Genomic DNA, 12,632 nt, shown 5'->3' on the forward strand with positions numbered 1-12,632 from the left:
AACATTCTAAATGCATCATCTGATGGTAAGTAAACAGTTTCTGAAGCAATTCTGCTGCGTTCAGGGAAATATGAAATGCATACATGGAAGTTGCGATTAATTTTTCAAGCACTTGTACCGAAAAAGGCCTGGTTCAGTTTTTCGAAATAATATTTTGGAATAGTTAAACGGAGCGTGTAGTACTAAAAGGTCACAGTTGTTGGTTGGACAGAAAGCCTTAAAGTAAATCAATTAAATAATTAAATCAGTGTAACGTAGGTAAAACAGGGTGACATGATTGTGTCTAGTAGTTTTAGTAGCTTAGGAAACTATAGCTGCTGATTTTAGTTTCATAAACTCTCTACCAACAAAACTGTGTTTCAATTCTTTATTCATATGTTTTTTTCTACTTACAATTATTAAAACCATATACCTTGTACACAAACACACTAATATTAACGGTAGTGCAATGTACAACCAACAGCGATATGAATAATACAAAAATTAGGCACAATTGACTAAACATCAACAAATGCTTCAGCTTCAAATTGATTCGTCAAAAAGCCAATTTCTGCCACTTGAAAAATAAAAATGTACATTAGTGAGTCATCATTATGATGTATTTTCTAATAATAATGAGATAGTTTCTCATCTTTATGACTTACTATCTTTTAATTTGTACGTGTTATCTCATAGTCTGTTAATAAAAATATATATTAGTAAATTATGAGAAAATATTTCATTATTATGAGATAGTAAGTCATTATTATGGTAAAGTATCTCACTATTAGGAGATAATACATCATAATTACGAGAAAGAATGTCGTAATTATGACTTACTAATTAGGGTTCGAGCAACAAGGTTGCAACAACCCTATTGAAACTGTAAGGATTATTCTTTTTATATTTATATTTTTCAACAGGCGGAAACGAGCTTCCTAACTACAGCCAATTTGTATTAGTGTACGCCAAACTCCGCCCTCCCGGGGGGGCGGCTTGTTTGACACGTCACGTGCCGCAGGGAAGGCCCGGGCGGAGTTATCGAGCGCTCCCTCCTCGGAGCACAGGAAACGGGATGCGGGCTAACTCCCCGGTAAGGGTAACGGTTTTATTTTCGCTCTGGCTCGCGCCCGTGGTGATGTCATGAATCGCCGCCAGAGCCGAGGCCGAGCGAATTGGGCCCGGTGTCGGTGAGTGGCGGGAAATCCCCGCGCGCGCGCACCCGTGTTTCTGTATGTGTGTGTGTTTGTTGTGTACTTAGCTGCCTGTGCTAGCGAAGTCAGCCTGCTTTGCCTAACGGTTCACCGGGAGCTCTCCTCTGGGGACGCGGGCCACCAGCTCCCGGTGAGAGCCATCGCGACGCTCCGCCAGCACCGCCGGACAAAATGGAGGCAGGGGCACGGCTGTAGCAGGAGGGACGAAGCGAGAAAGCTGCGGATGTAGTTAGCATCAGGCCTGAATACCAACACACCTCCACCCTCTCCCCCTCCTCCCTCCTTCCTTCCTTCCCTCCCTTCTTCCTTCCTTCCCTTGCTGCCTCTCCTTTCACCCATGGTCACCATGGAGTCCGTCCTCAACCCGCTGCCCCAGTTTCCAGAGAACTCCTACAAAAGTAAGTGCCGGTCCATTCTGAGGCTGTCTCACACACACACACACACACACACCTGTAGGTCTCCATGTACAGTGTTGTGACCTCTGACCCCTGCACCTGCAGTGACCGAGGACGACGTGAAGAGGTTAATTGAGTTCAGAGCGTCCAACGAAGCGTTGTTCACCGGGAAGAGGAACTCCGCCAAGATCGCATGGAGGTATGACAGCCCCTGAGAAAAGGAATTAGGATGGAATCTTCTGATTTGCTGCTTGAGGACGATGCAGAACACGGAACAGCCACCAGGGGGCGACTCTGCCGGGTGCCAGTGTAACAGTGACCCTTTCTCAATACTCAAGTATGCAAGTATGTACTTGCGTACTTGGGAAGTACATACTTGGCAAGTACGGGAGTACACATGTATGATTCTTCAATTGGAATAGCAGCGTACTTCCTTGTTCTACTGTCTGAATGGTTGGTGGCGCCAAGTGCTTAAGCCTCATTACTGCCACCTACAGTGTTGATAAATGAATATGAAATACTTTTAATAAATGCATATTGTTATTATTTTCACATTTTAAATATTTAACTTCATTTATTAATTTATTTGTATTAAAATATACAGAACCATGTGGAAAATAGATATATTACAGCAGTGTAGAGTAGTATATACAAGTAGTGTGTTGTTGACGTGTTACAAAATAACACGTCAACAACAAATCTATGGATCACACCGAGCATGTAATGACAGCGACGTCATGATGTCATCAGGACAGGCCGAGGTAGCGCTGCTCTGTGTCGGGCACAGTGAGCACCAGCGTCCGCAGAGGCGGAGCTTATCACCTCCGACAAACGTCGCTGCCAAACTATAAATACGTCAGATCTTCATACACAAACCACATGTTTGAATTCTAAACGCCTCAAATGATCTTAAAACTGTGTTCCAGGACAGACAAAGAGGTTTATATTTGTATTATCTGCTGCTATGTTCTGCCAAAATGCATTCTGGGATACATGGCTTTCCCAAGTACGCTCAAGTCACCACCCGATGCATACTTGGTAAAATGGGCGGAGCGAGAACACTTCCTGGTTTGAGAACCGTCCTCGCTGCTCACGTACTTGAGAATTGGAACAGAACTTGGACTGAGGATGATGACGTTTTCACAAGTACAGGAGTACACAAGTACACACAAGTATACACAAGTATGGGTATTGAGAAACGGCCAATGAATATTTTCTGGTTTCTTTGATTTTCCACCTTTTCTGGTTGTGGACAGAACTAGACATTTGAGAATGTCATCACTTCCTGCTTTTTCAGCATTTTTTGAACCAAACATTAATCATCAGATTAGTTGCAGAGCTGAACACAGAGCTGGTTTAGTTACAGCCCTGCTCTCTGTGTCTCTTTGTCTCTATCAGTGGTAACTGCAGCATCACAGCGGGAGTCTCTGCTCTTCTTTCTGTTCCTCTTCAATATATATTTAACATATTCCACGTCCAAAAGTGTATAAATGAGTAGTAATCATTTGAAAATTTCCCTCAGCACCATCCTGAAGGGCCTGGGTCTGGAGGGCAAGCTGACCGCTGACCAGATCGCCAAGAAGTGGGACAACCTGCGAACAAAATACAAGGTAACGTTGTCCACACCATGTCCTGATATTTATCAAAACCTGCAACACGACAGCCCCATAATGATTATTCAATGAATTTTAATCGATTACTTAATTAATCTCCGACTATTTTGATCATCACCAAATCCAGTTCAAGTTTTTCTTAAATAATTAAATCAAGTTTCTGTGATTTTCCAGCTTCTTAAATGTAAATGTTTTTTTCTGGTTTCTGTAACAAAGAAATCATTAAAACTGAATCATTTTCATTTGTTGTTGGAGTTCCGATGTTTCATGTGTTTGTGTTCAGACTCCTAAGACTCCTTGGTGTAGTACTTGTTTCTCCCTGTAGGTGTCTTTTAAAAACGGTGTTGTCTCTTCCAGGACCTGAAGCAGCCCTACCAGGGCCAGGACACCACAGGGGCCGTCGTGGAGTCGTGGCCCTGGTTCCACATCATGGACGAAGCCATGCAGGGTCGACTCTACAACAGCAACCTGGTGCTGAGTCCGGAGAACGCCGCCCACCATGGCCACCGCGGCCACAGCCACTCCAGCCACAACCAGGAGAACACCGACATCCTGGAGTTCCTCATCAAGACGGAGATGGAGGACTCAGTGGCGGCCGAGGCGGTGGAGGACGACGGGGTGGTTCACACGGACGCTCCTCCCACTGAGGGAGTCCCCATGGGCTGGAGGAGGATGAGCGAGTGCTCCTATAAAAGTAGGCGGGGACCTGCGGCGCGGCTGAGCGTTACAGATGTTTTTCTTTAGCTAACTGCAGCTTTTCTTGTTTCTCTCGTTCACAGTGACTGAAGCAGAGACGGAGCGAATGATCAAACTCCGAGCTGCGAACGAAGCGCTCTTCACTGGCAGGAAACATTCAGCCAAACCGGCCTGGAGGTCAGTGATGTCGTCAGTTACTAGTGACCATAGAGTCCATAGGGAAAATCTGCGGTTTTAACCTTCAAACGACACAGGAGCTGCTGGTCTGCTGCTGCCTCTTGTGGTCAGTTTGTGTCACTGACGTAAATCTGCACGGAAGAACCAAATAACTCATTTGAAGTTACTGATGGAGGCCGCAGTGAATCAACAACTCCTGTGTGATGTGACGTAAAATTGCTAATTTTCTCTATGGGGTTTAGTGTGGGAGAGTTGAGGAGAAAATAATTTGTACATCAGAAAAAGTGGTTAACGTATTCTCAAGATTAGGGGTGTCAAGATCGCGATTGTTCATTAAATATTGATCCAAGCGACTCAACCTTCGAAATGAAAGGTGTTATCAAGGATTTAGAGAGATTTTAGGAGGTAAACTTCGTCTCAAACTTAAACAGATACAGAGATCAGTAAATAACAGCTTCATTGATCACTGCATTCTTTCCCCTCCATCCTGGTTCAACTGCCGCCTCATGTCTTGCAGAGCCATCCTGTATGAACTTGGTCTTCAGGGGAAGCTGACCACAGATCAGTTAGCCAAGAAGTGGGACAACCTGAAAAGGCGCTACAAGGTAGGTCCCGCCCCCTGCAGTCATGATCTGTATTATATGATCTTAAAATCTTTATTTCTTTGGCTTTTTTAGTGTTAAATGAAGTATATTTATGTGTCCTAGAAACTATAAATATGGTCAAATTCTGCTATAACGCAAATAATTACGCTTGAAGTGACTTTTTAAAACATAATGTTAGCTAATTCCATGGGTTTTCTTGTTATCCACATATATATAATATTTTGTGTATTTCACCAGTTTATTCACTGTAAGAAATATAATGATTATCAATGCAACCAGAGGTCAAAGCAATTAATCATTTATTGAATTAGTTGACATTTAATTTAGTAAATGATGTTTGTATTGTTTGCAGCCGCAGAATCAAATAACTTTTAATCTTTGACATGATAATTGTAATCAAATTTAAGCTGAATTGTCAAACCAGTTTAGATGCACAGGTCAATCATATTATGTGGAGGAAACTCCTTTTATGGACAATCTTCAGAGTTTCCTGTCTCTACCAGGAGCTGAAGTTCCCTACCCGAGGTTCAGAGACCAATCCCAGCTCCTGGCCCTGGTTCTACCGCATGAACGACGCCATGGAGGGACGGTTCTCCGGCGCCGCACCCATCCTCACGCCCATCGTGGAGGACGAGGACGAAGACTGCGAGTCGCTGTCGCCGACGCCCAAGAAACGAGCCCGCCGCAGCAGAGGGGGCATGGCCGAGTTCCTGACGGAGTCAGAGATGGACCTGCTGGTCGACCACGAGGACAAAAACGGGTCCTCGACGCTGGGGGAGCTGCAGCGTATGACGGAGTTCACCTACAAATGTAAGGGGCGATAAATACTCTGTGTGCTATGATGTTAAATCACTGATTTTCTCTATGGACCTTGGTGTGGGAGAGTGAGGGTTTGACAAACTTTTGTTTCCATTTGCAAAAGTTAACCCAACAGCAAGATAAGCAGTGATTGTATTCTTAAAATATAGATTTCTATCAGGAGAGTCTTTGGTGAAGTGTAGGGATGTCACGGTTACTTGATTTCACAATTAATCACAGTGTTAAACTTCAGTATATGAATCGTAACGTTTCCTCCTGGAACCATATACAGTTCATAGGTAGTTCAGCGCGTCTCAAACAGAACAAAAACAAAGTTACACAACAGCTTTGTTTTTGTTCCGTGTGAGTTGCAGAACAAAGCCGTTCCTGATTGTTAAATTACAGCAGAGCAAAAGTTCTTCCCTCCAACAAAGAGCATCAAATCAGCCAAATCATCACCAAGACCACGGCGTCATCGTGGATGACGGCGCGACAGCCTGCAAATCATAGGAGGAAATCTGTTTATAATATTATAAATATGTTTGACCATGTGCGAGATAAACGCACAGTAACACGGGGTTAAATTACGTTAATGTTCAACTAACGTCACATTGAATTGGTATGAAATGAAACGTTAGCGTGTCATTTGTAATTAATTGTGTACGACACGTGTTTCAGTTTAACGTGACGAGTTAAACGCCGTTCACTGAAAGTTACGTTATACGTCATGTGACCGTTTCCGTTTTCATTTATTACACATTTATTTGTGTCATTGTAATTTAAACATGAAATAAACAAACCACAATAATAGATACATTTTATATCTGATCACATGTTAAAATTATTCAAATAAACTTAAATATTTGGTATAGATGACAATTGATGACTTCAATAATTTAAACATTTCCCCTGGGTGATTAATAATTATTACATTATATATATGTATATACACTAAACTATATTATATAATAGTTTATTGTATTTGCTACATTATTTTGTTATGTTGGCATTAAAAGATATAAATAAATGAAACTTTAAGACCTATAAGCAGTGTTCATGTGATTTTACACATTCATAATGTTGTGAAATCAATTATCACATAATAATCATGATTAATTGTCTGACAATAATCGTACCAAGAAAATCTATAATCGTGACATCCCTAGGTCATGAGACACGTGTCTCATGACCACAGGACAAAGCGACAGGTCCTGGTGTGTAATAGTTCCCGTTGTGACCTTTTATGAACATGTGTATTCTGTGTGTGCTGCATTGTCACAGTGACAGAAGACGACACGAGGCGACTGATCGAGTTACGAGCCGCTAACGAGTCTCTGTTCACCGGGAGGAGAAACACGGCGAAGCCTGCCTGGAGGTAAAGATGACAGTCACAGTCTCTTCCATCCAAACTCGTACAAACATGTTTGTCCACAAAAGTCAGTGATGAAGTTCTCAAATATCTTGAATTGTCCACAAACCAAGATAAATCTGTTTTAATGATTTGAAAAACTTTATTCAAAATCGGTTATTGAAAGTGCTTGAATTGTGCGTAAGAAAGAAGTTATGTTGATATTTAGGTAAATGTCTCTCTTGGTTGTTACGACGCCTTATTGAAACAATTACTCAAATAATTGATTATTAATTGATTACTAAATTAATCGTTATTATTAGAACAAGATTTCTGATTGCTTTGAATATTTTCTGGTTTCTTTGCTCCACAGAACAAAGACATCACAAAAATCATTTTCGTTTGTGGACAAAACAAGACATTTGAGGACATCGTCGTTTTCCATTTGACAAACACTGATCAGTATTTTTCTGACATTTTTTGGACCAAACGATTCATCGAGAAAATACTCGGCAGATTCATCGATTACGAATTGAATCGTTAGCTGCAGCTGTAGTTTCATGCCCTGCATAGTTTGATGTACGTAGACTAGGCCTAGGCAGGACAAGCGTGGAGATTTAATTAGTCACAGTGTTGTGGACACTGTCCACTGTCTCTCTCTCTCTCTCTGCTGTTGACGTGAGATTCCGTGCAGAACAACGAGCGAGTAAAGTTAAGCAAGAGAGAATAAAAGTGGACAGAGCCATCATGGACGAGGACGCTTTTACAAGTTGTCCTCCCATCTTAAGCTGTGTCAACACAGTTTGGCTTTGAATTTGAGGGAATTGGTCCTTGCAAGTTCTTTTAAAAGAACTTGCTAAAAATATGCTGAACCAAAATGTAAAGTGAGTTTATTCCGTTTTAAAGCCCAGTCAGGTCTGATGGTTTTGTCTGATCATTTCAATATTATCATGAATCACAACTTTAACCTGTCGTCCTGTATCGAGTGTGAAGTGACTCAGACGTGTCGTCCACCGTGTCATTAGTCTGCTTTGTCCTCAGGGGGATCGTGAAGGAGATGGGTCTGACAGGGAAGATAACACCAGACCAGGTCGCTAAGAAGTGGGACAACCTGAAGACCAAGTTCAAGGTGAGCGTGTGTGTCTGTGAGAAGTCCCCAGGAACTTCGAGGAACTAAAAGGTTCTGTTTGTGTTTGGCCATCAGCTGCACAGATTGAACAGAAAAATGAACAGATCATGATAAAACTGTGTCTGAACAAGATGAGCCACCAACGGGGAAAACTGTTCATAACCACATGCAATGAAACGGCAGGAACATGAAGGAGACTTAAATTGTCCTGCTGTGATGAGACAAGGAGATTTTACATGTTGTTGTTGTTGTTGTAGCACTTGATTAGTGTTCTCCACTGTCCACTCCACAAACCTCCTCAAAGGTTCCTGAACTTTCATTAAGTTCTGCCCCATGAGCAGGAAACTTTCTGGGAGGAAAGATTTGACCCTGAGCTTTCATTAATCACTACAGTCCTGTTTTGGAAATGCATGTGAAAGTTCCTGGGGAAGGTCCCTGTTGTTGAAATACCTGTAGTTTTATGTTAGTTTCTTTAGTTCAAAGTTCCTGGTAAAAACAGTCCTGTAGTTCCTGGTTAAACCTCCTGTGGTGGAAATACATGAAGTTCCAGATGAAAGTTGTAGTTTGTGCTGAAGGTTCCTGTAGTTCCTGAAGTAAGTCCCTGTAGTTCCTGAAGTAAGTCCCTGTAGTTCCCGAACTAAGTCCCTGTAGTTCCCGAAGTAAGTCTCTGTAGTTCCTAGTAAGTCCTGTAGTTCTGAAGTAAGTCCTGTAGTTCCTGAAGTAAGTCCTGTAGTTCCTAAGTCCTGTAGTTCAGTAAGTCTCTGTAGTTCCTGAGTAAGTCCTGTAGTTCCTGAAGTAAGTCCCTGTAGTTCCCGAACTAAGTCTCTGTAGTTCTAAGTCCTGTAGTAGTAAGTCCTGTAGTTCCCGAACTAAGTCCTGTAGTTCAGTAAGTCCCTAGTTCCTGAACTAAGTCCCTGTAGTTCCTGAAGTAAGTCCTTGTAGTTCCTGAAGTAAGTCCCTGTAGTTCCCGAACTAAGTCCCTGTAGTTCCCGAACTAAGTCCCTGTAGTTCCTGAAGTAAGTCCCTGTAGTCCCAGGTAAAAGTTTCCATTGGTGACTCTGTCCGGCCTGGTGTCCGCAGGACCTGAAGTTTCCTCCGCGGGGGATGGAGAACCAGACTAACCCGGCCTCGTGGCCCTGGTTCCAGCTGATGAATGACGCTCTGGAGGGACGTCTTGTGGGCAAAGCTCCCAAAGTGACTCCCATCTGGACCAATGAGGAGGATGCCGTCTTTGGCTCCTCCCCTCCCCCTGACAGAGACTGTTTGATGGCAGAGAGGAGCAGCGTGTCGGAGCTGGAGAGCATGGTGGGCGGAGAGAGCGCGGAGAACGACGGGAACGTCACGTACATCGACGCCAGCGGAGAAGAGTGTTCGACACCCACTGACCTTTCTTACAAAAGTAAGATGTTAATGTGTGTGTGAGTGTGTGACACTAAGAATGATATGAATCTCATGGGATTCCACAAAAAGTTAAATGTTTATTTGTAACATCAGTTTAAAAATGATATGCTGAAATATTATATCGCCAAGTATTGGAATTATATACATATTAAAATGATAAACATTTTATTAATAAATTGAATATTAATTATGCTCATTTTTTTAATGTTAATATATAACATACTTTTTATTTATTGTGTCTGGGGCATTTAAGGATGAATTGTCATTCATGAATGAATGAATTTCCATTTGTTTTGTTTTCTCTGCTAAAATGAAGAGGCCGAAGCTCGAGGCTTGTTGTGGCCTAACCTGAGTACACTTACACTTACATGTCCCATTTTTAACTATTCATGATGTTGAATTGCCGACGATTGTCCGTCTCCTGCGTTTGTGTGTGTGTGTGTGTGTCACAGTGACAGACCACGACACCAGGAGGATGATTAAACTACGAGCTTCTAACGAGGCCTTGTTCACCGGGAAGAGAAACGCTGCGAAAATGGCCTGGAAGTGAGGAAATGTCTGCTCTGGATGATAATCTGACGCGGCGGCTGAAGAAAGCCATCTCCTCATAGATGTCCTGTCTCTCTCTCTCTCTCTCTCTCTCTCTCAGAGCCATCCTGAAGGAGCTGGGGCTGCAGGGGAAAGTCTCCACCTACCAGATGGCAAAGAAATGGGACAATCTGAAGAGGAGATACAAGGTGACTGTAATCTGTTGGCTGTTTGCTTTTCCACTGTACAGTTCCAGCATGACTCGGCTCGTTTTGGTATCGTTTTCCATGACTTCACAGTACCTACGCAGAGTGGGCGGAGTCGCCATAGTAACGGCTGCGTGTAACATCCACAAACTAGTGAAAAGCGGTGTAACTGAAATCATCAGAATCAGTTGATTAAAAAGATTACTGAACTGAAATCACACTGAACGATCGCCGGCTTTCTTTTTAACCCTCTTATGACCATCAGGCCGTCTGGATTTATTTAGATTTTATGGCTGTAGAATTGTCAAAAACATGTTCAATGAGTGAGTTCTTCTGCTCCTTTTTCTAAGATAACTTTCACTTTGTATATCTGGCAGTTATTCAACCGTTTAGGAATTGCAGTACTGAGAAGCTGGTCCAAGAGTTTTTGAATTCTCTGGACATCACAAATGTTCTAGGAGTTACTGTCATGAGAAGTAAGCATTTCAGATCCTTTGGATGGTAACAGAAGGGTTCACTGCCTACAGCTTTGATTCTTGTGTCGGTCGTCACGCTCATGACTCTTCAGCGACGACACTCTCTGACCGGCAGCGTGTCGGCGTCGCATTTTAATATCGGCTCGGCTCACTTGGAACCTCGTCAGAGCAGGTGCTAAGAAAGTACCAGGAACTCTCGCTGATGGAAAAACAAACTAAGAGTGGAGCCGTGCTCTATAATGTGTGAAAAGCAACATTAGTGTTTCCACAGGCTGTGTTTGTTCTGTCTTCTGTCAACTAAACAGTAAACTTTGTTTCCTCACCACCTCCATCCCTCTCCTGCCTCCTTGTTTCCTCTCCTCAGGATCTCAAGTATCCTCCTGTAGGGATGGAGAGTGCAGCAGACGGCGCCTCCTCCTGGCCGTGGTTTCACCTGATGAATGAAGCCATGGAAGGCCGGCTCAGCAACAGCGCCCCCCTCCTCACGCCGGGCACCCTGGACGACGATCAGCACCCAGACCCCGCCCCCAGACATAGGCCCCGCCCCGCCGTTCACCCTCCACCGGCCACTTCCACGGACTACGTGCAGGAGGCGTTCTGTGACGCCACGGAGCAGAACCAGCGCGGCCCCGAGGTGTGCGACGGCACGCTGGGAGGACTGGAGCGGGAGTGGGAGATGGTGGAGAGGGAGAGGACGGCGCTGGAGAGAGAGAGGGAGATGGTGGAGAGAGACCGAGCGGCGGTGGAGAGAGAGAGGGCTGCGGTGCAGGCGGAGCGGCTGTGGTTGGACAGGGAGCGGGCGGCGGTAGAGCGGGACAGAGCCATGGTGGAGCAGGAGAGGGTGGCACTGAGCAGAGACAGGGAGGTGCTGGACCAGAGGGCGTTGATGCTGAACTCTGTGGGACACCCTGGACATCTGAACGCCCTCATGTAGACCAGGACGCCGTGGGGGACAGAGCACGTCCCTGTGAAGGAGTCACTGTCGGAGATTTGGACCCCGACCACGCTGACGGACCAGAGGAGGACGTGGACCCGCTGCACCGCCGCGGGTGGTGGCTGCCGGTCTTCCATACGGAGACTGGACCTCGCTGGTGGACAGGTCCTGGAGACGTCCACGGTCCACAGTGTAATGAATTTAGCCTGCACCTGTGCGTCACAGGCCTGCGCAGCTTCGCGGTCTTCTGAACGTCACGCGGCTCTGCTGAACACGTGAGCGCCGCGTCGCCTCAGACGCCGCGTTAGTCCGGTCCTGCTCCTGAATGTGGAGCCAGACTCGGTGTATTTTCAGGATTCAAACACTGATTAAAGGTCCTGTGTGTCTGACACAGAGAAACGATCCCCGCTGTCGACTTGTTATTGAGCTGATGCATCAGTTCAGTCTCCAGGTGACACCGCGCTCCGACAGCCTGTTGGTTTACTGTGGTGTAGATTTAGTTTAAAACGGAACTATGCAGGACTTTTACTCTTAATTTAACAGCGTCAGAGTCATTGTGGTTGAATGTCTAGTTGTGGGGGAGATTGGGGGCTGTCTCCACTGCCCCCTACTGTCTGTTAGCAGAAAACCAGCTGCTGGCAGTGATGGTGTTATTTTAGACGTTCATCGTGCAACAGCTGGCGAAAAAGTAGCAGAGAAAACCGTTGTCGGAGAAGAAGAGGAAACCACTCTCTGACCGAGTGATTTACAACGGTGAGGACACCGAGGAAGACAATGGATGTAAAAATACGTACTCCTAAACTGTAGCGGGAGCTCCGCAGAGAAAAAGGCAAAAGAAAAAGCCACCAGAAATGTTGTGGGCTGAGCAGTGTATGCATATTTTATCTATACGGTGACATGAGACAAGATCTGCTGGTCTTAAATGTCTGAATGACTCTTCAATGATAATCATCATATTTATCGCACTGGATACATTTGTGAAATAAACTCAGTTTTTTTATATATTGATTAAAAGAATTATATTTGGAAAAAAAGTCACTTAACACGTCGTTAATTTTAAGCACTGATCATTTATGTTCTGGCAGAATTTCATTGTCTCTAACACACGTAAATATCCGTCATTTAACACTGAA

The 12,632-nt window shown here is 44.3% G+C and overlaps 2 protein-coding genes across 3 annotated transcripts in view; both read left to right on the forward strand.

The window, feature by feature from the left end:
* chmp1a (charged multivesicular body protein 1A) overlaps nucleotides 1-12,632 on the forward strand; it is a 385,704-nt gene that overhangs the window by 303,708 nt on the left and 69,364 nt on the right. The gene's annotated exons all lie outside the window — the stretch shown is intronic.
* On the forward strand, nucleotides 971-11,901 carry LOC122775785. The gene is made up of 13 exons (XM_044035957.1): nucleotides 971-1,591; nucleotides 1,694-1,787; nucleotides 3,111-3,198; nucleotides 3,559-3,895; nucleotides 3,981-4,074; nucleotides 4,592-4,679; nucleotides 5,183-5,489; nucleotides 6,759-6,852; nucleotides 7,867-7,954; nucleotides 9,035-9,353; nucleotides 9,808-9,901; nucleotides 10,005-10,092; nucleotides 10,930-11,901. The coding sequence occupies exons 1-13, from the start codon at nucleotides 1,531-1,533 to the stop codon at nucleotides 11,497-11,499; spliced, it is 2,322 nt and encodes a 773-aa protein (XP_043891892.1). The 5' UTR covers nucleotides 971-1,530; the 3' UTR covers nucleotides 11,500-11,901.

Source organism: Solea senegalensis, linkage group LG10 (assembly GCF_019176455.1).
Source record: "Solea senegalensis isolate Sse05_10M linkage group LG10, IFAPA_SoseM_1, whole genome shotgun sequence".
NCBI classification, from domain to species: Eukaryota; Metazoa; Chordata; class Actinopteri; order Pleuronectiformes; family Soleidae; genus Solea; species Solea senegalensis.